General features: G+C 43.5%; 1 protein-coding gene across 1 annotated transcript in view; it reads right to left on the reverse strand.

The window, feature by feature from the left end:
* The window catches only part of LOC122540533, a 52,009-nt gene that overhangs the window by 19,362 nt on the left and 5,545 nt on the right, over nt 1-27,102 (reverse strand). Inside the window, exons 2-5 of the mRNA XM_043676397.1 lie at nt 24,112-24,278; nt 18,507-18,717; nt 16,811-16,988; nt 9,314-9,374 (exon numbers count right to left, since the gene is read on the reverse strand). Of these exons, the coding sequence (XP_043532332.1) occupies nt 9,314-9,374; nt 16,811-16,988; nt 18,507-18,717; nt 24,112-24,278 (617 nt within the window). The remainder of the gene's footprint in view (nt 1-9,313; nt 9,375-16,810; nt 16,989-18,506; nt 18,718-24,111; nt 24,279-27,102) is intronic.

Below are 27,102 nucleotides of genomic sequence, written 5' to 3' on the forward strand. Positions count from 1 at the left end.
GGAAAATCGACATTTCGTGCAAAAGCCCTTCATCTGGATTGGAGGTCTTTTTTTTGGTGATGGGGGGTGGGGTCATGGTCGAGGGGGCAGTAGGAGGCGGTGTCCTCGAGTTGGCGTCTGGCTTCAGTGGTGTAGAGGTCAGTGCGCCAGACTCCCACTGCACCCCCTTTATCCGCTGGCTTGATGGTGAGGTCGGGATTGGAGCAGAGGAAGTGGAGGGCTTTGCGTTGTGAGGTTGGAGTGGGGGAGAGGGGTAGTCAGGTTGAGGCGGTTAATGTCCCAGCGGCAGTTGGAAATGAAGAGATTGAGGGCGGGTAATAGGCCAGCACGGGGTGTCCAGGTGGATGCAGCGTGTTGGAGGGGGGCGGGGGTCCTGATTGTAAAAGTAAGCTCGGAGGCAGAGGTAGGCATTCACCTGGGGGTAGGGGGAGAAACAGAGTCACCTGGGAGGGGGGGATAGACATTCACCTGAGAGGGCCCAGGAGGATCACCTGGGGTGGGGGGAGGGAGAGAGAGAGAGTCACCTGGGTGGGGGTTAACAGCTTTCTTTCCTGCTCTAATGCCTCCCACCATTTCCTGTTATACTCTTCAATTATTTCCCTATTCTTTATTTCCTATTTCAGATACAAAATCCTCAGAAAATGTAGACATTAGTAAATAGAGAAAGATGTTTGCAGCCGATGACAGAATCTAGTACATCTCCTTAAAATCAGAGTTAGACTTTTCTCACCAGAAACTAGGATCATAGGAGCAGGAGTAGATGATTCAGTCCCATTGAGCCTACTTCTGCATTCCAGATAATGGCTCATTATCTACCTCTAAGCTGTATTTATGTGCTTTTTCCATACACTGTGACGGTATAGAGTCAAACAGCACAGAGCAGATCCTCTGGTTCTGCTGACCAGATTTCCTAAATTGATCTAGTCCCACCTGCCAGCACCCGGCCCATATCCCTCCAAACCGTTCCTATTCATGTACCCACCCAGATGCCTTTTAAATGTTGTAATTGTACCAGCCTCCACCACTTCCTGGTTGTTTGTCGATATCTCAAGCCCTTTGGAATTCTTCAGTCTCCAACCGTACCATATGGTCCCCAAATTTGGTCTCCTGTTCTCTGTTTCTTCCGATTTAAAGTATCATTGTTTTTGATTTCTTTTTTTAAAAGTCCCAAAAATAATGCTAAAACATTTAGAAACAGAAATTACTGCTCCAAGAAAGTGAGGAAATCAGCTCCAGCACTGAAAAACAAAACATCAAAAAAATGTAGCAGCACAGACAGCCATCATCCTCTCCCATCCACCATTCTGGATTTGTTTTCATTAGGTGAAGTGCTGGATCAGTACTGGGTCCACTCCTTTTTGGCGTTTATATAAATGATTTAGATATGAACATAGGAGTTATAGTTAGTTAAGTTTACAGATGACTCCAAAATTGGAGGTGTAGTAGACAGTGAAGAAGGTTACTTTAGACTACAATGGGATCTTGATCAGATGGGTCAATAAGTTGAGGAGTGACAGATGGAATTTATGTTGGATAAGTGTGAGATGGTGCATTTTTGAAAAACAAATTAGGGCAAGACTTATACACTTAATGGTAAGGTCCTGGGGAGTGTTGCTGAACAAAGAGGCCTTGGAGTGCAGGTTCATGGCTCCTTGAAAGTGGAGTCGCAGGTAAATAGGATAGTGAAGAAGGCGTTTGGCATGTTTAATAGGAGGAATTGGGATGTCATGTTGCACTGGGAGAAATTAGAACAAGAGTTGAAAAAAAACTGGTACTGCTCAAGACATGATGGGCTGAATGGCCTTCTTTGCACTTCTGTTTATAAACGTGAAACAACAAAACAATTTGGGTTGGTAAAACAGAACATTTTATACATGGATGGTTTATTCAAATGTCCAAAAATGTAAGTAATGTTTAACTTCCTTCTAATGCTGACACAACTGTTTGCTTGTGTTTTTCTGAGACTTTAACCTTCGCTGATGCTGTTATCTTTGGTTTCTTGTGTAATGGGATCCCACGTGTAACTGGGCACTGCCCAGGCTCATTAGTTGTCAGATGTGCAGCCAGATACAGATGGGGAAACTATGCTGAGTGAAATGGAGCTTATTCCAGCAATCAGCTGGGATGGAGGATTTCCTGTCATTACTGAGCCACATACCAACAGACTTAGCAGAAAGAAATATGAAACACAGTGAAAGGAGAACAAAGGCAGTGTATCTACCAGTGAAAAACAAATGGACAGGTTGAAGTTTTACAAATAAAATAACAGATACCCGAGTGACTTACAGACTGGAATCTATCCGAGGGGTTCGGTGATAATATATATATATATATATAGAGTAACAGATACCCAGGAGGAAGTTACAGACTGGAATCTAATTGAGGGATTCAGGGTTTTTTCATACAGAATAACAGATACCCGGGTTTGAGTTACAGACTGGAATCTAATTGAGATTTTCAGTTTGGGGTTGGGTGAGTGCCTCTTATATAGATTTTCAAATTCCTGAGAGTGAGTCAGAGAGTGTTTTGCAGAGTAGCAGATGGAATGCATTTGCTGAACAGAAAGAGCAGTAATTCTACCAGGAATTGTTTGGTTCAGTGCTGTTTACTGCTCCTCCCTTTAACTAATTCCGAAAGTCGACACAGTTTCTATCTGTAACACTAACCCTACGAGTGCAGCCTCTGGAAGTGTTTCAGGGAGCTGTTTGTCTTTTGTTAGTTTGGCAAATAGTTGACGTAATGATTCTTAACTTTTGCTTTTGTAAACTCACCAAATCTCAGTTTTGCTTAATCTAATCCCTCCCTACATTGACTACATTGTATATCCACCCCCTCTCCTCAGTTACAATCTGCACACAATTAACAAAATGCAAACTGTATCCTTCTGAAATAACTGCATGAAAATTAACTCATTATCATTTTTATCATTTGCATAAGTATATTGTTCCAAAATAGTTCACAAAAAAAACCTGCTGTGTCTCCAAGTCATTGTCTATTAAGTATTGTTAAATTAGCCACTATGCTTTTGAAGTGTACAATGTATTCACCAAACTGGTTATAGTATGAATGGTTATGATGCCAGTTGGAATGGGTTCCTCAGGGTCTCAGCAGGAATTGGTGTCAGTGATGGATAGATTTGAGTAGCCACAGATACTGAACTGTGAGCGTTCCTCAGGCAATAAAAGAAAGCTAAAGTGATAGGAGGCTGAAAAGTTTGACTGTGTAAATTTGGCTGGCACCCAAACAGTTCCATTGCTGCAAACCCAGTGATTAGGCTGCATTGCTTGTTCAATCTTTTTGAAGTCTGAGCTCATATTGTAATCCAGCAGAACAAGAAGAGCAACTTTTACCAGGAGGCTGTTCTGTCAGGTCACAGTGACAAAATAAAATAATTACTGTGTCAAGTGGGCAGGCTTGACTTTTCTGATGACATTTCACAGCAACATGTAGAAAGATCCAAAAGTGAGCCATGACATATGTTTGTGTCTGGGGCAATGAAACTGACTCATTTACTTCATTTCTTTGGAAATTTTCTCATTTCAAAACCTTTATGTGTTTATCTTCCTTGTTGTGACTATAAAATGGCTCCAGTTAATGGGGCGTTTCTGTATCGTCAGACTGGCATCTAATTCTGGATCATTACTCATCACTGAATCTGGTTTGGCCTGTTTCCTTAGTCCACAATAGTTTGCAGAAAACTATCCCAATATGTTGGAGTGATTTAGTGCCTTCACTTCTCCAGTCTCTAAAACTAAATGTTCAGATTAGAACCGCAATTATTTTTTGTTACTCGGACCACGATTTCAGTATTTATGCACAAAATGTGGAGTTGTTCACTTGGTAGGAGAAATGAGAAGGCTGAGTTTTACTTAAATAGGCAATAAGTGAGACCACATCCTGAATACTGTGTGTAGTTTTATTCTCCTTATTTAAGAAACGATGTACATGTATTGGAGATGGTTCAGAGTGTGTTAGTTTATGAGAGAAGGTTGGACAGACTGGGTTTGTTTCCATTGGAGTTCAGAAAAGTGAGGATGAAGGTGGGTGTGGAAAGAATGTAAATCCAGAACTAGGAGAACACGGATTTATAATTTAGGGTCACCCTTTCAGGACAGAGATGAGGAGAAATTTATTTCTGTCAGTGGGTTTGTGTGACTTTGCCTCAGAAGGCAGTGGAGGTGGGGTCATGGAATATTTTTGAGGATTTGGAAAGATTATTGTTCAGCCAAGGATCAAGGGACATTGGGGAATAGCTGAGAATGTGGAATTCAAAATACAAACAGAACAGCCACCATCTTACTGAAAGGCAGAACAGGCTCAAGGGGGAAAACAGTCCACGTATGTTCCTATTTAATATGTTTAAATGTTCTTTAGTCTGTCAGTGCTGTCTAGAAGTCTTGCATGTTTTGTTGTTGCTTCACTCCACATAGAGTCTTTACATTGTCTGCCCAATGAAATCCCCCTCTCATTTTCTCTTTCATTAATTCGTTGCTTTGCTTTTAGTTTCTGTTTTCTGGTTCTTTCTAAACATTCAATAGTCTGGAATATTTAGCTCCTGATTATGCCCAGCTTGTAACCAGGTCTCCAATGGCCAAGCCCCCTGCCCATGTTTCTCGATTAGTTATATTCCTCATGTGGTTACATTCTGCACATCCCACTCCCTGAGTAACTGGTTCTGCATGCTAACCCTTGTATTTTAGGTTGCTGATGTTTAATGTGTTTGTGTACCAGAAATTTATCACATTTCCATCACATAGTTTATAACAAGTGCTTCATTATGAATTCTAATAACCAGCCCTGTTCCATGATATTTTTGTCTCCTATTCTGACCTTTACTCTGAACTCCTTGTTTGTTCACCTTTAGCTTATTATCTGTCACCCATGAGCTTCCCACTCTTTTATTAACTGCAGTTTGAACTCTTCTACTCAGACTTTGACCCATGCCGATTCAGGTAAGCTCATACAAGTGGAGCAGCTCCAGTCTCCTCTCGTCTCACATTAATCTTTCATCTTCCTAATCTGCTGTTACTTTTTATTCCTGATGAAGGGCTTTTGCCCGAAACGTCGATTTTGCCTGTCCTCGGATGCTGCCTGAATTGCTGTGCTCTTCCAGCACCACTGATCCAGAATCCTGTTACTTAGTCTCAGACAGCTCAAGATGTCACTCTAAGATTATCACTGCAGTTCCTGTTGTGAAATTTAGTTCCATGTTCCTGATATGTATCTGGTTCTCCACCTTGGCCAACCATTATTGGTTCTGATTTCCACAGCCCTTTGTGTGAAAGTACTTTCTGAGGTCACTCCTAAATCGTCAAGCTCTAGTTTTGTCTCAAAAATATCTTACTTAAGGTTTTGATATGATAAGATTTAACAGAAGGATTAAGTAAATTGCGATGATCCTGGCTGAGTTTGTAGAACTCTTGCCTCAGTCTAAAGTTTGTTTCATCAACTCTCAGAGAGCATAGATCCAAGTAGACATTGTGCAGTACTGAGGGGCTGCTGTATTGTGCAAACAGATATTGTGCAGTACTGAGATAGTGCTGCAATGTTGAAAGTGCAGTTCTTTACATAAAAGCTTTAACCAATGCCATGTCTGACTCCTTAAAGGATTGTGATCAGCTCCAAGTTGCTTTTCTGATGAAAGGCTAGGATACAAAGTCAGGAGAATACTGCTGAAGCTGTATAAGACTCTGGTCAGACTGCATTTGGTATGGTGTGAGCAATTTTGGGCTGTGTAAAGAAGGAAGGATGTACTGGTGTTGGATGGGGTCCACAGGAGGTTTACAAAAGTGATCCCAGGGATAAAGGACTTTGTCTGTAATCTAATAGATTTCAGAAGGATGAAGAGGGATCTGATTGAAACTTACAGAATACAGAGAGGCCTGGATGGAGTGGACGTAGAGAAGTTGTTTTCATTAGTGGTAAGCACAGCCTCCGAGTGAAGGGTCAATCCCTTAGAACAGAGATGAGTAGAATTTTCTTCAGCCAGAAGGTGATTAATCTGTGGAACTCATTGTCACAGAGGCTGTGGAGACCTAGTCATTGAGTGACGAAGGAGCAGCGCTCTGAAAGCTAGTATTTCCAAATAAACCAGTTGCACAATAGTCCAGTATTGAGTATATTTAAGACAGAGATAGATAGATTCTTGATAAGTAAAAGTTACAGCAAGAAGACAGGAAAATGAGGTTGAGAAACATATTAGCCATAACTGAATGGTGAGCTGCCTTGATGGGCTGAATGGCCTCACTCTGCTCCTATATCTTTTGGTCTTATAATGTTCTCCCTGGTGTGTAGCTGGGCCTTCAGCAACAATACTGCCAACTACAAACAAGACAACATTTATAAGCAAAAGCTGTTTGCGCCGGACACTTTTAAGAAATTGGCCAAACTTTGCCTTGCAGTTTTCCTCACGTTACTGACATCTTCCAAATGAGAGCAGCAGACCATGCAATGAATAGGTGCCTCCAAACTATGGAATTATTCACAAACCAACGATTGGAATAATTGTATCTCCCATATTCCTTGAAAATTACTAATTTCACTGAATTTCACTGATTAAAGTTAATTCACTGAATGATTTTGATTAAAGTAAAATTGATAACTGGTCACATTGGAACATAAGTGGACAGTTTGTGATAATGTTACAATATGAAAGATGACAGATTTGAGGAGGGATTTTTGTGAAAATCTTTGTAACAGTAGTGTAATTTTTGTTTTTTTGAAAAATATGTTGTTTATATTGCTTGTCAGTGTCTCATTGTTTCATACTACAGAGCTCAGGGTGCTGATGATACTGGTTTAACCCAAGGAACAGGGTGTTGCTATTTGTAGATGCTGACTACATTTAACAGGTGATGTCTGTAAATTTGCTATCATAAGATTAAACTCTTAAAAGAGAAAATATTTTCCAATGCCCTGTGGTTGTGAATATGCTGTAAAAACACACGTCTCTCTCTTTCTGTTGAAGGACACCTATAATCAGTAAACAGAAAGTTCAGATTAAAAGCTTTCTCACTGAACTTCATGACTTCATCCATTCATCCAATCCATTAGCAGAGGGATTGAATTCAAGAGTCGTGAAGTGATGTTGCAACTGTACAGGACTTTGGTTAGGCCACATTTGGAATACTGTGTGCAGTTCTGGTCGCCTCACTTTAGGAAAGATGTGGAAGCTTTGGAGAGGGTGCAGAGAAGATTTACCAGGATGTTGCCTGGAATGGAGAATAGGTCGTACAAGGATAAGTTGAGAGTGCTAGGCTTTTTTTCGTTGGAACGGTGAAGGATGAGGGGTGACTTGATAGAAGTTTATAAGATGATCAGAGGAATAGATAGAGTAGACAGTCAGAAACTTTTTCCCCGGGTACAACAGAGTGTTACAAGGGGACATAAATTTAAGGTGAAGGGTGGAAGGTATAGGGGAGATGTCAGGGGTGGGTTCTTTACCCAGAGAGTGGTGGGGACATGGAATGCGCTGCCTGTGGGAGTAGTAGAGTCAGAATCTTTGGTGACCTTTAAGCGGCAATTGGATAGGTACATGGATGGGTGCTTAAGCTAGGACAAATGTTCGGCACAACATCGTGGGCCGAAGGGCCTGTTCTGTGCTGTATTGTTCTATGTTCTATGTTCATCAAAATCCCTGCGGTCTGGGATTTGATCTGAGATGTGCTGAGAATACAAAAATCAGAAATAATCTAAACAAAAAGGCGATTGACTTATTTTCCACTTTGGCATCAACCAGGTTGGTTCACAGAATCTTCTGACCCTGGAGACTATTCAGCCCATAAACCCCTGCTTTTGGGAGATTGCAGTGGGAATGTCACTCAATTAACAATCCAGAGATCCCGGCTAATACCCTGGGGCCACTGGTTCGAATACCACCATTATAGCTGGAGGAAATTTAAATTCAATAAATAAAAATATCAAGTTGAAAAGTGTGTGTCAGTAACAATGACCATAAAATTAGCAATAAAGGCAGCAGATACATGGACACCTCTACCTGCAGTTCCCTTCAAGCCACTCCCCATCCTGACTTGGAAATATATTGCAGTTCTTTCACTGTCATTGGTATTCTGGAATTCCCTATAATGGTGTGGTGGGTCAAATGGACTACAGCGGTTCAAGAAGGTAGCTCACCCTCACCTTCTCAAGGGCAAAATACTGGCCAGCCAGCAACATCCACATCCCACAAATAAATAAAACTTTTGTTAATAGCCCATCTTGTTCACTAATTTCCTTTAAGGAAGGATGTCACGTAGCCAACATGCAACTCCAGACTCTCAGGGTGCTGAAGAATCAGGTGCAATGCTATGAAATGCAATTCTGGGGCAATTTGGGATGAGGCAACAAATACTAGTCTTGCCAGTGGCACTCATGTCCAGTGGGGAGAGAATTCCAGGTCAACCCACTGTTCCTCTCAAATTTGTCCCAATTATAATGGCCCAAGCCCTTCAGCCAATGATAGGGGTCCCAGTGCTGGTGGGGCTGCATTGAACCCCTGCCCCCCTCAAATGCTGCCTCCTGAAGAAGGGCTCATGCCTGAAACGTTGATTCTCCTGTTCCTTGGATGCTGCCTGACCTGCTGCGCTTTTCCAGCAACACATTTTCAGCTCTGATCTCCAGCATCTGCAGACCTCACTTTCTCCTGGAAGATTTTAACCTACTGCGAATCCTCTTGCAAGGATGCCTTCCTTGAAGAAGCTCTCTTCCTCCCTCTACAAGGATCTCAGTGAGTCCCTCTCTCACTGCACACCCCAGGTCATCTCCTCTGCCCAGAATCTTCAGCCACATTCTCAAACAATTCCTGAAGAAGGGCTCATGCCCAACACGTCGGTTCTCCTGTTCCTTGGATGCTGCCTGACCTGCTGCACTTTTCCAGCAACACATTTTCAGCTCCAATTTATCCCCCAGCCAAGGTTCAGTTCAGTTCAGTTCAGTTCTTTACCAATGGGACAGGTAACTCAATGAATGCCAACTTAAGATAAAAAAAAATCCTAGAGCTTGTGTTAAAATGTAATTTACTTTTATAAATGTTTTTATTGTAAATGTGCCTATTATATAATACATAGCAAAGTCATAGCATTTGAATAAAAATAGTACAAATCTTTTACACGTATAAAATTCTCTGGATTATTTGAAAATAAAACAGTTCAATATTTACAGAAATCTCACTTTTCAATGCACATCCTTTAACACTGACACCTGATCCCTCACCTCCCTCAGCATTAACACAAAGAAAGAATAAACAGCAACCTAAATTACTTTTAGAAAATATTTATAAAAGACATTTGGCAACCTATCTAACAAACAGCCATACCCTCATTACTGATGAACCTTTCTTGGGATCCGGATCTGAATATACAGCATAGCAAAGGATGCTGACAAACAATTCATAAGTAAGAGTAAGTTAGAGTATGAGAGAAAGCTAGCTTTAATTTTTTAAAAACACCCAAGAGCTTTTATAGATATTTAAAATGGAAACAAGTTAACAAAATGAATAATGGTGAATAAAGAGATGGCAATGAATCAACAAGTATTTGGCATCAGTAACATCCTAGAAATGAATCACAAACTGGAACGGAGGCATGAACTCTAGAAAATTGCCATCACAAGAGAAGTGAGCAAATCATTGAAGGTGGAGATTGACAAGACCCCAAGTCCTGATGGACTTCATCCCGTGGGCTTTGGAAGAAATGGCCAGTGAGATAATTGGTGCATTTATACCATCCACCATAGGGAAGATACTGGAAGCTATTATTAAATACGTTGTGTCAGAGCACATAGAAAAATTCAAGGTAATCAGGCAAAGTAAACATGGTTCGAAGGAAGAAAAGTTATGTTTAACTAATTCATTAGAGTTCTTGGAGGCAGTAATGTGCAATGGAACAGGGCGCTAGTGGATGTACTATAATTAGAATTCCAAGTGGCATTTGATAAAGTGCCACATCAAAGGTTATTTAAGAAAGAAATGCTCACTATGTAGAGGGTAACATATTGGCATAGATATAAGATTGGCTGGCTAACAGGAAGCAGATATTGGGTATAAATGGGTTATTTTCTGGTTGGTAAGATGTGATGAATGGTGTGCCACTGGGGTCAGTGCTGCAAACTCAACTGTTTATAATTTCTATAAATAAACTGATGGAAGGAATTGAATGGAGATAAATTTGTTGATGACACAAAGAACAGGTAAGAAAGAAAACAAAGATGACATAAGGAGGCTAAAAAGGGCATTGAGAGGTTAAGTGAGCAGGCAAGGATCTGGCAAATGGAACATGATATGGTAAATGTGAAAGGTCTATTTTAGCAGGAAAAATAAAAAGGAAGCATACTTTCTAAACAGAGATTGCAGAGCTGTGAGGTGCACAGGGATCTGGATGGCCTAGAGCATGAAGTATATTGGTTAGTATGCAGGTACAGCAAGTAAGTATGAAGCTAATAAGAACATTACAATAAGAACATCTTCTCAAAACTCAAGAACATTACAGTTTATTGCAAGACAAATCAAATGCAAAATTAGGAAGGTTATGCTTAAGTTATGCAGGGCATTGGAGAGTACCGTGTACTGTCAAGGGCTTATTTACAGAAATATGCAAATTTGTTGGCAGTATTTCAGAGAAGGTTTACTAAATTAATGCCCAGAAATGGGTGGGTTACTTTCGGAGGAAAGGTTGGACAGGCTCGGCCTATATCAGTGGAAGTTTGGAAAATATTTTAATGTTGCGTCCTGTGCACTGTGACATGGAATGACAGGAGGAGGATCCAGTAATTTAGGCTCTGCACAAGGGATGGGAAGCTACAGCAGGGTGAAGACTCAGAGCAACAAACAATCCTCAGCCAATACCTACCTCCAGAAGAGACCGAGTTGAAGAAAATAAATTGAAAAAAAAGAAAATTGGATAGAAAGATGCAGAGGAAGGAAGTGAAAGTTTGCTCTTGGTACAATTCACATCGTGACGTAAATCTCCCAATCTGGAACTTTATAAATATCTAATTCTCAGAATGTGGGTGATAGGCTGCTTTCTTAAACATTGCAGTCCAAATGCAGTTCCTCTGTCGGTCACTTGTAGGAGGGGCATCATGAGGGAATCACGTTGGTATAGCTCTGGAGTCATGCATCACCCAGACTGAGTGACATTTGCAGGTTTCCTTCCCTAAAGGACATGAATTGGCAAGTTGGGTTTTTCCAATTGGGTTATTGTTTCACGGTTCCGAGGCCAGCTCTTTATTTCCAAATTTACTAAAAGCAAATTAAATTTTTTTAAACTGACCTGATGGAATTTAACCTTCAGGCCGAAGAGCCTATTTCCACACTGTAGGGATTTGATCTGGATCATAACAACTGCACTCCCTGATTTTCTCCATAGATTTACCATTAAATATTGACAGTCCATGGTTTACACTCATGTTGAGCTGCTGTAGATTGGGGTTAGACTGTGAAATCTACACAGAATCCAGTGTGCGCAACATCATGAGCTTCATCAAAACAGTAAAGAACAGAAGGGAAATGGAATCTGAAATGCTCTCTCTCTCTCTCTACAACAGGTAAAGAGGTGTGGTTCGGTTTTAGAATTTTGCTTCTTCTCTTGTTAAAATCAAACTTGGTTCAGAAATTGACCTGGAAAGTAAAATACATTTTAGATTTCACAACAAACAGCCTGACTGAATTGTAGCTTTATTATTGCCTCCAGCACGATCACATTGACCTAGCAACAAACTCTGTTCTCCCAGGACAGCAGGAACACCACTCTGCGCATATTCCCCTCCCAAGTCACTCACCATCCTGACTTGGAAATATATCATCATTCTTTCACAGTCTCTGGGTCAAAATGCTAGAATTCCCTCCCTAACAGCACTGTGTGCACTTGTACCTCAAGCAATGCAGTGGTTCAAGAAAGGAACTCACCACCACCACCTTCTCAAGGGCAATTAGGGATGACCCCAGCAGCAGTGTCTATTTGATGTGAATCAACATTCTTCATGTTTGCACTCTACACACAACCTTCATGCCTGCACTCATTAGGATTTTCACACCTCTCCCACTTCCTGCTGCTCCAAAGACTAAACTTTTCTTCAAGTTGCATTTTGCCTGTGAAGGCCAAAACTCCACTCCAACCACAGAATCCAATCTCAGCAACTGGGCAGGAACCGGGAGAGGAACCCAGGACAAGCAGCGCTGTGTTCCCTCAGCACTGACCCTCTGACAGTGCGGTGTTCCCTCAGCACTGACCCTCCGACGGCACGGCGCTCCCTCAGCGCTGACCCTCCGACGGTGCGGCACTCCCTCAGCACTGACCCTCCGACAGTGTCCACTCCCTCAGCACTGACCCTCCGACAGTGCGGCGCTCCCTTTGAAAGTATTAGCCTAAATTTTGTATTTGACTCTCTAGAATGGATCCTGAACCCAGAACCATTCCATCACAGAGTGTACAATGACTGAGCCACGGGGAGGGGAATGTTTGTCGCTAGAACGTAGTTTTTACATTGACTCAGGTACCTTCCTGGTGCGGTTTGTCAGGAGACTGCTGCTGTCTCCGATCCTTCCATCAGAGGCTCCGGTTCATAGTCTGATTTCTGCAGTTCCATCCTGCAACAGAGGGAGATGAAGGTGAGGGTCGGAGAGCTGAGATCCTCATTCATGAAATGACTGTGGCACAGAATACGGAGCTTAGGCTGGTGGCTTTGGGGTCAGTGAGATCACGTTATTTTGAAAGTTCCCTCTTGAGATTTCCCTGAGCACTACTTATCGATTCTCATTCTCATTCCCTCAGTTATTCAGTGACGCAATCATGTAGCAACAGTAGACTCAGAGCTATACAGCATGGAAATAGACCCTTCAGTCCAATTTGCCCACACTGATATCCTAAATTAATCTAGTCTCATTTGCTAGCATTTGGCCCATAACACTCTTAAACCCTTTCTACGCCTTGCATCCCAGCAATGATCTTCTACAACTCTTCCATCAGGCAGAAGATACAGGACACTGAGCACACTCACCAGTAGGTTCAGGGACAGCTTCTTCCTGGCCATTATTAGACTATTGAATGGACTGTCTAGCCTCAAATAATACTGACCTTGCTAACGTTGATCTCTTGTAGGCCCTGTGCAATGTTACCTGTATGCCTCCGTCAAAATGTTTTGTTCTGTACATCCTTGCTTACTATCATCTGCCTGTAATGCTCATAAACAAAGCTTTTCACTGTACGTCGGTACGAGTGACAATAAATAAATCAATCATACATACATCCAAATGCCTTTTAAATTTTGTAGCTTCTATATTTCTGATGACAGATTGAAATTTGGATACAAATTGAAACCAGGTGAGAAGGATTCATCAATATCCTCAATTAGGAGCTTGCTATTAAACCTAAAGCTGTCAATACAAAGAAAACATTATTTTCTCAGACAGCATTATATATAAATTGGTCCAAAAGAACTGACATAAATTAGCAACAAATACTTTAAAGAAAACCCAACATTCACTTTGACACACAAAAAACCAGCTCCAAAAACATATACTGGTGAGATTACATTTTAATGTCTACCTCTGACTTAGTCCCTGCACCATTCCATGATTTGGGAAATTGTGATCAGATAACAAACATAAATTTTAAATTATCCAATCGACAATGTCAACTGCATGTACTGCAAGTAACTGCAGGTAGCAGCTTCTGAACTCCTGCAGACTTAAGCTAGTGATTCCACATTCATTTGTAAAAGATTCAGTTCTCCAGTTAACTGATTATTCCGTTGTTCAGACCAGTCTCTCTCACTTTGCAGCCTCACCCCCTCCAACTCCCAACCCCAGCTACCCAACCCTCCCACTTCACACTCCTTACACCCTGACACCCCCCCAAATCACCTCCACCTCCGAGTGGGCCTTTCTGCAGCAAGTAAATGCTAGAATCTGCCTGTGAGTGATGGAGCCATCTGTCAGAGACTCTGACAGCTCCATATTTGGAGGAGATCGATTTCTGATTGGTTGGCCTGGTGATTAAGACCAGAAAGCATAGGATCAGAAATAGGCCATTCCGCCTATTGAGGGAGAAAGTGAGGACTGCAGATGTGTGGTGCTGGAAAAGCACAACAGGTCAGGCAACATCGAGGAGCTGGAGAATCAACATTTCGGGCACAAGCCCTTCATCAGGAAGGGGGCTTGTCAGCCAATGGAAAGGGGGGGTGAGGCTTGGGGAGGGGAACGTAGCTGAGAGCACGATGAAGGTGAGGGAGAAGGTGATAAGTCAGAGAGGAGGACGGAACAGACAAATGGGAAGGAAAATGGACAGGTCGGACAGGTCAGGAGGGTGGTGTTGAGTTGGAAGTTGGATCTGGGATAAGGTGGGGGGAGGGGAAATAAGGAAACTGGTGATATCCACAATAATTCCGTGTGGTTGGATGGTCCCATGGTGGAAGATGAGGTGTTCTTCCTCCAGGTATCGGGTGGTTAGGGTTTGGCGATGGAGGTGGTCCAGGACCTGCACGTCCTCAGCAGAGTGGCAGGGGGAGTTGAAGTGTTCGGCCATGGAGTGGTGGGGTTGTTTTGCACATGTCCTGAAGATGTTCTCTGAAGCGCTCTTCAAGGAGGCGTCCCTGTCTCCCCAGTGTAGAGGAGACCTCATCAGAAGCGACGGATACAGAAAATGACGTGTGGAATGGAAGGCTGAAACTCTGGCGGAAGTGGAAGGCTCCTTTGGGGCCTTGGAAAATAGATCTCCGGTCGTGGGGTCCGTTTGTTAGTGGCAGAAAGAGTGGAGGATGATGCGATGTATCCGGAGGGTGGTGGGGTGGAAGGTGAGGACCAAGGGGGTTCTGTCCTTGTTGCGATTGGAGGGGTGGGGTTTGAGGGCAGAAGTATGGGAAGTGGAGGAGATGCACTGGAGAGCATCAACCACATGAGAGGGGAAATTGCAGTCTTTAAAGAAGGAGGCCATCTGGTGTGTTCTGTGGTGGAACTGATCCTCCTGGGAACGGATGCGGCGGAGGCGGAGGAATTTGGGAATGCAGGATGCAGATGTAGTCCATTCGGCCTATCGAGCCTGCTCCATCATCCAATAACATCGTGGCTGAGCTGATGTTCCTAACTCCACTTTCCTGCTTTTCCTCCATAACCCTCAGTTTATTTACTGATTACAAACCTGTCTCTCTCAGATCTAAATACACTGAATCACCCAGCCTCCACAGCCCTCTGTGGTAAAGAATTCCCCACATTCACTCCCCTCCTCATCTGTCTTAAATTTGTGACCCCTCATTCTGAGATTGTTCCCTCTGGGGAAACCAGTCTGTCCACACCTACCTTAAAGAATCTTGGACTATGGGATATAGGAGCAGAATTAGGCCATTGAATGGTGGAGCAGACCCAATTGTGGTTGATATCTTTCTCATTCTCTTGCTTTCTCCCTGTAACCTTTGATCTCCTCACTCATCAAGAACCTATCTATCTCTGTCATAAATACACACACTGACTTAGCCTCCACTGCTCTCTGCAGCAATGAGTCCAACAGATTCCCCACCCTCTGGCTGAAGAAATTCCCCCTCATCTCAATTCTAAACGGTTGTCCCTTCACCCTGAGGCTGTGCCCTCGGGTCCTAATCTCTCCTACTGGTGGAAACATCTTCTCCACCACTCTACCCAGGCCTCTCAGTATTCTGTAAGTTTCAATCAGATTCCATCCGCCTACCCCACCACCCCCACAATATCCTTCTAAACTCCACAGGGCACAGACCTAGAGTCCTCAACCACTCCTCATATGGTGAGCCCTTTATCCCTGGGATCATTCTTACAAACTTCCTTTTAACCCCCTCCAAGGCCATCACATCCTTCCTTAGATACAGGGAACAAAACCGCTCACTGTACACCAAATGCAGCCTAACCAAAGTGCTATGTAGCCTCAGCAGTACATTCCTGATCTTGTATTCTAGCCTCCTTGAAATAAATGCCAACATTGTATTTGCCTTCCTGGCTGCCAACTGAAGCTGCATGTTAAACTTGAGTGTCCTAAACGAGAACTCCCAAATCTCTTTGTGCTTCAGGTTTCCAAAGCCTCACCCCATTTAGAAAATAATCTACACCTTTATTCTTAAGGTTATAAGAGCAGGAATTAGACCATTTGGCCCTTTGAGTCTGTTCTTAATCCCATTCTCCTTGTTTCTCCCTGTAACTTTTGATCCCATTGACAATCCAAGAACCTATCTATCTCAGTCTTAAATATACTCAATGACCTGGCCTCCACAGCGTTCTGAGGCAATGAATTCCATAGACTCACCGCTCTCTGGCTGAAGAACTTTCTCCTTACCTTTGTTCTAAAGGGTTTTCCCTTTACTATGAGGCTGTGCACTTGGGTCCTAATCTTCCTATCAAAATGTATAATGTCACACTTTCCCATATTATATTCCATCTCTGGTAGTCATCCAATCCTTCTGCAGCCTCCCTCCTCAACACTGTCCCTACACCCTTCTCGTATGTTTCAATCAGGTCATCTCACATTCTTCTACATTCCATAAAGGACAGGCCTAATCTACTCAACCCCTCCTCATCAGAGTATCTCTCCGTAACTACTACCAGCCAAGTGAACCTTCTCCAAGCCAGGGTATCTTTCCTTAGGTCAGAGGCCCAAGGGGGAAATTGGGGGAAGTAGGTAGGGTGGAGTGGGGTGGGGAAGGGGTGGTGGGAAGGTGAAGTAGAGAGGCCCCTGCTCTCTCTGAGCTTCACTTCCTTTGTGGAGCTTCCTACCCACAGCAATAAAGAGGAAAAAAAAGGTTAAAAGGTTAATGTTCCTTCCACAGTACCAACCCCTTACAACATCCCCCTCCTTACCCGTTCTGATGTTCGTAATTGAGTTCCTTCTCCTCCACATACTCCATCTCTTCCTCCTCCTGCTGCGCCTGGTTCTTACGGAGAAGTTGAACACCAACTACAGCAATAACAATCAGCACGACCAGGCCAGTGGCACAGCCAATCACAATCCCCAGGATCATCATCTCAGAGTACGTGACTGCAACATGAAACATGGGGAGAGAGAGAGAGAGAGAGAGAGAGAGAGAGAGGTTAAACCCAGCAACTGAGCAATATCTCACTCCCCAACAGCACAGAAAGATCCCAGTATCCATCCTCAAATCAAGGGTGGGGTAGCCAGGTGACAGGATGAGCCACGGAAATTGTTGGAGACAGGGATCTTGAGGGTGTGATCAGTCAAGGCTCCCCAACAGTTACACAGGTCACTATCACGCCCACACACACATTACACCGGGGACCATAGAACCAAAAACAACGAGGTTTCACAGCACTTTGCAATGATCTCCTAGAAAGAGATCCAATCATAGCCAAGGAGGCAGGGATATAGAGAGTGGGGCAGAGGAGAGGGGGAGCAGAGAGGCTGGGGAGGGTCTGTAGAGGGGACAAGGAAGACAGGTCAGGACTCTGGGCTCAGACACATTCACTTTTCATTTCATTAATTGTCCTTATGAGGAAATGTATAAAGGATCAGGTTTAAGGAAAGGTGCTGGGTGCTCGGTGTTGCTGGACGAGACAATCACTGACCGAGATGGTGATCTACGTCTCTCCTTCAGAGACTTCAGGACAATAATCTTGGCAGGACAGAGGGAGCACCGCACTGTCGGAGGGTCAGTGCCGAGGGAGCGCCGCACTGTTGGAGGGTCAGTGCCGAGGCAGCGCCGCACTGTCGGAGGGTCAGCACCGCACTGTCGGAGGGTCAGTGCCGAGGGAATGCCGCACTGTCGGAGGGTCAGTGCCGAGGGAGTGCTGTCGGAGGGTCAGCGCCGAGGGAGTGCCGCACTGTCGGAGGGTCAGCGCCGAGGGAGTGCCGCACTGTCGGAGGGTCAGCGCCGAGGGAGTGCCGCACTGTCGGAGGGTCAGCGCCGAGGGAGTGCCGCACTGTCGGAGGGTCAGCGCCGAGGGAGTGCCGCACTGTCGGAGGGTCAGCGCCGAGGGAGTGCCGCACTGTCGGAGGGTCAGCGCCGAGGGAGTGCCGCACTGTCGGAGGGTCAGCGCCGAGGGAGTGCCGCACTGTCGGAGGGTCAGCGCCGAGGGAGTGCCGCACTGTCGGAGGGACAGTGCCGAGGGAGTGCCACACTGTCGGAATTATTGCCTTTTTGTTCAGTTGTTAAGTGGAGGACTGAGCTGTCTCCTCAGGTAAAATCCAAGATAAAATCTCCATGGTACTGTTCCAAATCTGAGCAGCAGCTTCTTTCTGGAGACCTTGGCCAATATTTAACTCCAAGCAACAATATTAAACCAAGGTTAAAGATAATTATCACATATGTACTTGTAGGAATATTTTGCCAGTTGTAAATGTCGCTCCCACACAGCAACAGTGGTTACAATGTTAAAATACTCCACTGGATATAAAACATTTGGAAGCTCAGAAATGGTGGAAGGTAGTATTTAAATGCCAATTTTCATTTTGTAATTGTGATGTGAATCCCACAGCTGAGATATTACTGAATAAAACCAGCTGTAGGAGCCCTTCGCCATCTCAACAACTTCAACAAACCTTTATGGACAACACTCAGTTTGATTTCTCCAGCGACACCATGTACATCTGGGGGATTCTTCACACTGCACAAAAAAGTTCCATTGTCTGTGAATTGCAGATTACTGATCGTGATCGATCCATCCTTTTTCCAAATGTTGCCAGACCAGGATATACGATCCTTAAAGCGACCTCCAGAAGGTGGAAATGGCTCCTCGTGATAGTAAAAGACCTGTGTGTAAGGGAGAGGCTTTTACAGCATTCACACTTCACTCCAGCTTTGTGTATGGAACTGTCCCTGTCCTGGGAGTGTTTGATAAGGACAGTGTAGAGGAAGCTTTATTCTGTATCTAACCCTGTGGTGGAAGGACCTTATTGCTCTACAAAAATGTCAGAGGAGATTTACACGAACATTGCCAGATTGAAAACTGCAGCTTGTTGGAAAGATTGGATCCTCCACTACCAACATCCTGGGGCTACCATTGTTGAGAAATTGAATTGGACCAGCCAAATAATCATAGTGGCTGTAGGAGCAGGTCAGGAGCTAGGAATTCAAGGCTCAGTGCAGGGACCACAACTTCTCACTTTATACATTAACGATCTAGATGGAGGAACTGAGGGCATTCTGGCTACGTTTGCAAATGATACAAAAATAGGTAGAGGGACAGGTCATATTGAGTAGGTGGGGAGGCTACAGAAGGATTTGGTCAGGTTAGGGAAGTGGGCAAAGAAGTGGCAGATGGAGTACAATGTGAGAAAGTGTGAAGTCGTGCACTTTGGAAGGAAGAATACAGGCATGGACTATTTTCTAAATGGGGAGAAAATTCAGAAATCCGAACTGCAAAGTGACTTGGGAGTTCTCGTTCAGGATTCTGTCAAGGTAGACTTGCAGGTTGAGTCAGTAGTTAGGAAGGCAAATACAATGTTGTCATTCATCTCAAGAGGACTAGAATATAAAAGTAGGGATATACTTCCGAGGCTTGAAAAGGCTCTGGTCAGACCATATTCAGGAGAATGAGGGGGGGGGGGGATCTTATAGAAACATATTAAATTATGAAGGGAATGGATAAGATAGAAGTATAGAGGATATTTTCACTGGTTGGTGAAGCTAGGACAAGAGGGCATGGCCTCAAGATTAGAGGAAGCAGATTTAGGACTGAATTGGGAAGGAAATTCTTCACCCAGAGGGTTGTGAATCCATAGAATTCCTTATCCATGGAAGTGGTTGATGCTACTTCAGTAAATGTTTTTAAAACAAACGTAGATTTTGTTTGAACGATGAAGGAATTAAGGGATACGGTGAGAGGGTGGGTAAGTGGAGCTGAGTCCATGAAAAGATCAGCCACGATCTTATTGAGTGATGGGGAAGGCTCAAAGGGCCAGATGGCCAATTCCTGCTCCTAGTTCTTACGGTCTTATGTATAGTGTGCAGTTTCGGGTTCCATACCTCAGGAAGAATGTACTGGCTCTGGTGCAGGTCCAAAGGAGGTTCACGAGAACAGTCCCAGGAATAAAAAGCTTAACCTATGAGAAACATTTGAGGACTCTGGGTCTATACTCAATGGAGTTTAGACGGACGAGCGGAGATCTAATTGACACATACAGAATACTGAACAGTCTGGACAGAGTAGATGTTGGGAAGATATTTCCATTGGTAAGAGAGACTAGGACCCGAGGACACAGCCTTACAGTAAAGGGAATAACAGAGATAAGGAAAAACTTCAACCAGAGTGGTGAATCTATGGAATTCACTGCCACAGAAGGCTGTGGAGGCCAGGTCATTGAGTATATTTAAGACTGAGATAGATAGGTTCTTGATTGACAAGGGGATCAAGGTTTATGGGGAGAAAGCAGGAGAATGGGGTTGAGAAACCTCTCAGCCATGATTGAATAGCAGAGTAGACTCAATGGGCTGAATAGCCAAATTTCTGTTCCCAGGTCTTATGGAATACTATGGTGAGTAAATCACTTCCTAACTGCCCAAATGATTTGGAGACGTTGGTGTTAGACTGGGGTGTACAAAGTTAAAAACAAATCACAACACCAGGTTATAGTCCAACAGGTTTATTTGGAAGCACCAGCTTTCAGAGCGCTGCTCCTTCATCAGGTGGTTGTGGAGATTAAGATCGTAAGACATAGAATTTATAGCAAAAGTTTACAATGTGATGTAACTGAAATTATACATTGTAAAAGACCTGGATTGTTTGTTAAGTCTCTCATCTTTTAGAATGATCATGTTGGTTTCAGTTCTTTCATCTGTAAATCGCAAAACTTTTTTTTAAAAAGTTACATTCTCAAATGAACTTTAACAATTGGTCCATGTCGGCCCAGATATTGTATTGAAGGTGTTAGCTCCCTGTGTGAGGCTGTCTGTGCCACAACGGTCAGACTGATTCTAATCTAAAAACGGATTTACAGAATTTTACATGGATTCATGCAGTTTTTGAGCAAAATAAAATGTAATTCTCCAAGTACAAATTCACCTCACAAACTTGTAGGGTGAGTGTCTGTGAGAGGGGGTGTGTGTGTGTGAGAGAGAGAGTGTAAAGGGGTGTGTGTGTGTGGTGCAGTGCTGTCACCTGTAGTGTGACATGAACCCAAGGTCCCGGTTGAGGCCATTCCCATGAGGACCAAACTTGGCTATCAGCCTCTGCTCAGTCACGTTTCGTTGTTGCCTGTCCCAAAGTCTGCCTTGGAGGACAGTCACCAGAAGATCTGAGGTCAAATAGCGGGGTCTGGGGCATTCAACCTCGGGCCTTAGGGGTACCATCCTCCAAGGCAGACTTCGGGACAGGCAACAATGAAAAGTGGCCGAGCAGAGGCTGATAGCCAAGTTTGGTCCTCATGGGGATGGCCTCAACCGGGACCTTGGGTTCATGTAACACACACGCAAAATCCTACAGACACACACTCACACAGACCCTCTCTCATACACTCACACTCCACACACATATACGTTTGTGAGGTGAATTTGTACTTGCAGAATTACATTTTACTTTGCTCAAAAACTGCATGAATCCATGTAAGATTCTGTAAATCCATTTTTTAAGTTTAGAATCAGTCTGACCATTGTGGCACAGACAGCCTCACACAGGGAGCTAACACCTTCAATATATTATCTGGGCCAACATGACACGAATTGTTAAAGTTCATTTGAGAATGTAACTTTTTAAAAAGGTTTTGCGATTTACAGATGAAAGAACTGAAACCACATGATCATTTAAAAAGATGAGAGACTTAACAAACAATCCAGGTCTTTTTCAATATATAATTTCAGCTATATCACACTGTAAACTTTTGCTATAAATTCTGTGTCTTACAATCTTATTCTCCACAACCACCTGAAGGAGCAGCGCTCCCAAATAAACTATAACCTGGTGTTGTTTGATTTTTTTTAAACTTTGTAACTCCCCAAGGCCTGTCCAGCATCCATAAGGCACAAGTCAGGAATGTGAAAGCCCACTTGCCTGGATGGGTGCAGTTCCAACAATATTCGAGGAGCTTGACATCATCCAGGAGATAGCAGCCTGCTTAACTGAAACCATGTCCAAAAGCATCCACTCCCGCCACCACTGATGCTGAGTATTAGTGTGTACTGGTTACAAGATGCACTGCAGAAACTCAGCAAGGCTTCTTCAATAGCACATTCCAAACCCATGACCACTTCCATCTAGAAGGACAAGGGCAGCAGATACACGGGAACACCAGTCAGTTCCTCTCTAAGCCACTCACCACCCTAACTTGGAAATGTTTTGCTGTTCCTTCACTGTCACTGGGACAAAATCTTGGAATTCCCTCCCTGAGGGCATTGTGGGTCAACCCATAGCACATGGACTGCAGTGGTTTAAGAAAGCAGGTCAAGGGCAACAAGGAATGGGCAATAAATACTGACCAAACTATACCCACATTTCAGGACAGCAGTAAAAAAGTCAACTTTCCACCTTAAAATGCTTTTCGTGTCCACACAGTGGGTTTTTGCTACTCATAAATAAATCAGTTCTCCTCGGGTCACTGTATTCTTGTGATGTTGATTGATAGTCAACAGGGAGAAATCAAACTCTTCATTTATGTTAATGTCTCTATTCAATCCTGTCTTAACCTTCCCGGCTCAAACTAATCCAACTTCACCAGTCTCTCCACATTCACTGAATTTCCCTATTTTGCTGAATAATGTGCTGCCTGTTCTTCAGGCACTGGTGGGTTTCTCTTTCTGGTTTGGGCCTGTTACAGGGCAGGACCAGGAACTGGGTCAGGGGCACCAGCCCAACACTGTGGTGACTTTCCTCCTCAATGTTTAGTTCAGGCAAGTCCTCGTAGCCCCCGCACCACGTGTCGTCACAGTCAGGATTCAGTGACCTTTGATTGACAGTGACTGAGGTTCTCCATCTTCATTGGCCACCGATCATGGCAATGTGAAGCCCACACGTTTAAATAAAAACAGCATTGCTGTCCTGCCTCTCGATGTGACAGACAGTGCAGGGGTGAAAGGAATGTAATCGCTTTTCACAGCTGCAGAATGTTGAAATTTACTCAAGAAGAAGCTGACTCATTGCTCGGTGCAAGTTCCAGTTGAACATTTCACCAGCAATGAGCCAATACTGTGGACCCTTTCACATGATCCAGGCATTCTGATATTTAGGGCACTGTCATGGAAACTGTTTCATATCTACATCAATGGGAAGTTGGATTTCAAAATAGGGACAAGTGGGTGTTGGTTACTTCTGTGAGGCATTTTCCATTTAATCAAAGTTCAAAATGCCCTCCTGGATCAGTGATTTGAATCCAGTATTTATTAAAAGGACAGGAAACTTGTGGACCCCTGGGGTATGAATGGAAAGATGTTTATACTTTTGGCTGTACACAGTTATTGGTAGAGTAAACATGTAAAGCTTTGGTTTCAGCTCAAAAGAATCTGGGAATAGCTAGTTTTAATTCAGTTCAGAGGACATAAGGGTTGAGTTCAGAAGCAAGAATAGTTTTTCTCAGGGAACAAGACAACTTTAGTTTGCAAAACTTCCAAACTAGGCAAATTCAGTCAGAAATGTCCAGATTATTAGAACTGAGAAAGTTCCAGCTCTCAGGTTTATGTAAAGATCATGTTGGAAAGTACTCATCGACCTATCTCCATAGCCCACAGGAAAAATACTGTAAGGAGCCAGATAAATGGAACCTTAAAGAGTTGAGATAGTGATAGAATTTTCCTGAAATTGATCTTTGAAAAGAATATTGATTGGAGACATGTTTTAACTTGGTTTTGTTGTGTGTGTGTGTTAACTATGTGTAAATAGACTACTTTGTTTTCTTATTTCTACCAATCTGCAAATCAAAGAAAACTGTAGCCTTGAGTGAATATGTTTCAGTGTCCACTTTAACTGACTAAACAAAAAACAAAATTTGATTGGTCAAGCCAGGTTTCACTTGGAGATCTGACTTATCTACCATCGTCTGGGATCCTAACAGCAATGAATGAGTGAGTAATGAGGGTTGAGTGAGTTAGAGTGGCGAGATTCCAGTTTAGGGGCTGCTGGTGGGTTTAAGGGAACTTAGTTGGCTTTGTTAAACCTGTGCAAATGCAGGTGACTTGTACCTGACATGAGAAGCCCAGGAAATTTCACAAGATACTTACAGACTCCTCATTGCTGCTGTCAGGGTGTCGAAAGTGCCAGGTGACAGTAGTTCGCTTGCTGACAGGAGAACTGGACTGAAAGGTGCATTTCAGACGTTTCTCTGTGCCATTCCGAGCTTCAACATTCCCACTGGTGTAAATATCAACGGCAGCAACACCACTGATACCTGCACAGAAACCACAACATTTATTCCTCATTATCTCATTGACGGGTGTTCAGCAGGAGAAATTTGCAGTCTCTAATCAATTCAAAAAGAGTGATATACTGAATAAACTCTGTACAGTTACACTGTGAGTGACCCTGGCCCTGCTGAATAAATACTGACTCTGTACATGATTTGGAGATGCCGGTGTTGGACTGCGGTGGCACAAAGTTAAAAATCACACAACACCAGGTTATAGTCTAACAGCGCTACTCTGAAAGCTAGTGCTTCCAAATAACAAATGTTGAACTATAACCTGGTGTTGTGTGATTTTTGATTGACTCCGTACAGTTACCCTTATCAATAATGTCAAGAGATACAAAAACCAGCCCGAGAAACAGTGGCAGACATTTCAATGTTCAGCAAAACCTTAGAGGCAAAAAGAAGTCATCGATGAGAAGAATGAACCAGAACATTACTCCAGACCCAGTCATATGGTCCACTCTTAACAGATTGGCCTTTCAAGTGAACGAGCCAACCCCTCAGCAGTGGGGCAGTTAGGGATGGCAACAATTGCAATGTTTGTTAGAGAACAAGATCCCAAGGAACTGATTTGGCCATTTAGTAGATTTCCTGCACATTCTGCAGCAGTGTGCTCTCTTAGTTTATTGTCCAATAGGAATGATTAGCCTCAGGGATTGCCATGGTGACAGAATTGCAACATGCACTTATTGTCCTGGTCAGCACTGGTTTTCAGGAAATGAAGACGTCAAAAATGGCAGTTACAAAGCAAGGTTCATCCTGAGACCTGCAAAGCTTGATTGACGAAGTTGGCAAACTCTTTCCAGATCTTAGTGTGTTAGTTACTAACGCACTGTTTACCACATCACTGGAAGGTGGGTTAACGGTCAGAACAGTTCCCACGTTCTTGCTGTCTGTGTGCATGGGACTGGGGACTTAAGGAGGATGGGCAAAGTGACCATGGCATGGAACAAGGAATCATTCAGATGGGGTGAGGAAGTAGGTGGACTGTTGTGGTAGGGGACAGTATAATGATGGGAATAGGGACTGTTCCCGAGGAGTTAAATGTATGGCTCAGATATTAGTGTGGGTGGAATGGGTTTCAGATAATGGGGCTCTCTGGCACCAGGACTGGAGTAGAAGGGAGCTGTTCTGCTAGGAGGGGCTTCACTTGAACTGTGTCAGGACCAAATTCCTGGAATAACTAGGGACGTAGAGAAGGCTTCAAATTAATTAGAGGGGAGGGTGGGTTTGGGAGAGAAGAATATGGCAGATTTTGAGGGTAGATATTCAAACAATGATACCCAAAGGGACAGAGTGTACAAGCACAAAAAAACAGTAAATAGGGTCTACAGGGGAAAATGGCAAACGGCAAAATTAATCATTCTTTACTTGAATGCTTATCAAATGCAAAACAAAATAATTGAAGAGTCCAGAGAAAGTATATTCCTGTCAGGGTGAAATGAAAGAATGGTAGGTATAGGGAATGCTGGATGACTAAAGAAATTGAGGTTTTGGTTAAGAAGGAAGCATATGTCAGGTAGAGACAGGAGGGATCGAGTGAATCCTTAGAAGAATATAAAGGCAGTAGGAGTATACTTAACACAGACGTCAGGAGGGCAAAAAGGGGACATGAGATAGCTTTGGCAAATATAATAAAGGAGAATCCAAAGGGTTTTTACAAATATATTAAAGGACAAAAGGGTAACTAGGGAGGAAAATCGACGTTTTGGACAAAAGCCCTTCATCAGGCATTCCTGACCTGCTGCGCTTTTCCAGCATCACTCTGATCTAAACTCTGGTTTCCAGCATCTGCAGTCTTCACTTTTGCCCCATAAAGATCAGCAAGGCGGCCTTTGTGTGGAGCCGCAGGAGAAGGGGGAGATACTAAACCAGTATTTTGCATCAGTGTTTACTGTAGAAAAGGACATGGAAGATATAGAATGTAAGGAAATAGATGGTGACATCTTGAAAAATATCCATATTACAGAGGAGGAAGTGCTGGATGTCTTGAAACACATAAAAGTGGATAAATCCCCAGGACATGATCAGGTGTATCCTAGAACTCTGTGGGAAGTTAGAGAAGTGATTGCTGGGCCTCTTGCTGAGATACTTGTATCATCGATAGTCACAAGTGAGGTGCTGGAAGCCTAGAGGTTGGCAAACGTGGCGCCACTGTTTAAGGAGGGCGGTAAAGACAAGCCAGGGAACTATAGACCAGTGAGCCTGATGTCAGTGGTGGGCAAGTTGTTGGAGGGATTCCTGAGGGACAGGATGTACACGTATTTGGAAAGGCAAGGATTGATTAGGGATAGTCAACATGGCTTTGTGTGTGGGAAATCATGTCTCACAAACTTGACTGAGTTTTTTTGAAGAAGTAACAGAGGATTGATGAGGGCAGAGCAGTAGATGTGATCTATATGGACTTCAGTAAGGCGTTCGACAAGGTTCCCCATGGGAGACTGGTTTTCAAGGTTAGATCTCCTGGAATACAGGGAGAATGAGCCATTTGGATACAGAACTGGCTCAAAAGGTAGAAGACAGAGGGTGGTGGTGGAGGGTTGTTATTCAGACTGGAGGCCTGTGACCAGTGGAGTGCCACAAGGATCAGTGCTGGGTCCACTACTTTTCATCACTTATATAAATGATTCGGATGCGAGCATAAAAGGTATAGTTAGTAAGTTTGCAGATGACACCAAAATTGGAGGTGGAGTGGACAGTGAAGAAGGTTACCTCAGATTACAACAGGATCTTGATCAGATGGGCCAATGGGCTGAGAAGTGGCAGATGGAGTTTAATTCAGATAAATGCGAGGTGCTGCATTTTG

Source organism: Chiloscyllium plagiosum, chromosome 35 (genome assembly GCF_004010195.1).
Source record: "Chiloscyllium plagiosum isolate BGI_BamShark_2017 chromosome 35, ASM401019v2, whole genome shotgun sequence".
In the NCBI taxonomy this organism is placed as follows: Eukaryota; Metazoa; Chordata; class Chondrichthyes; order Orectolobiformes; family Hemiscylliidae; genus Chiloscyllium; species Chiloscyllium plagiosum.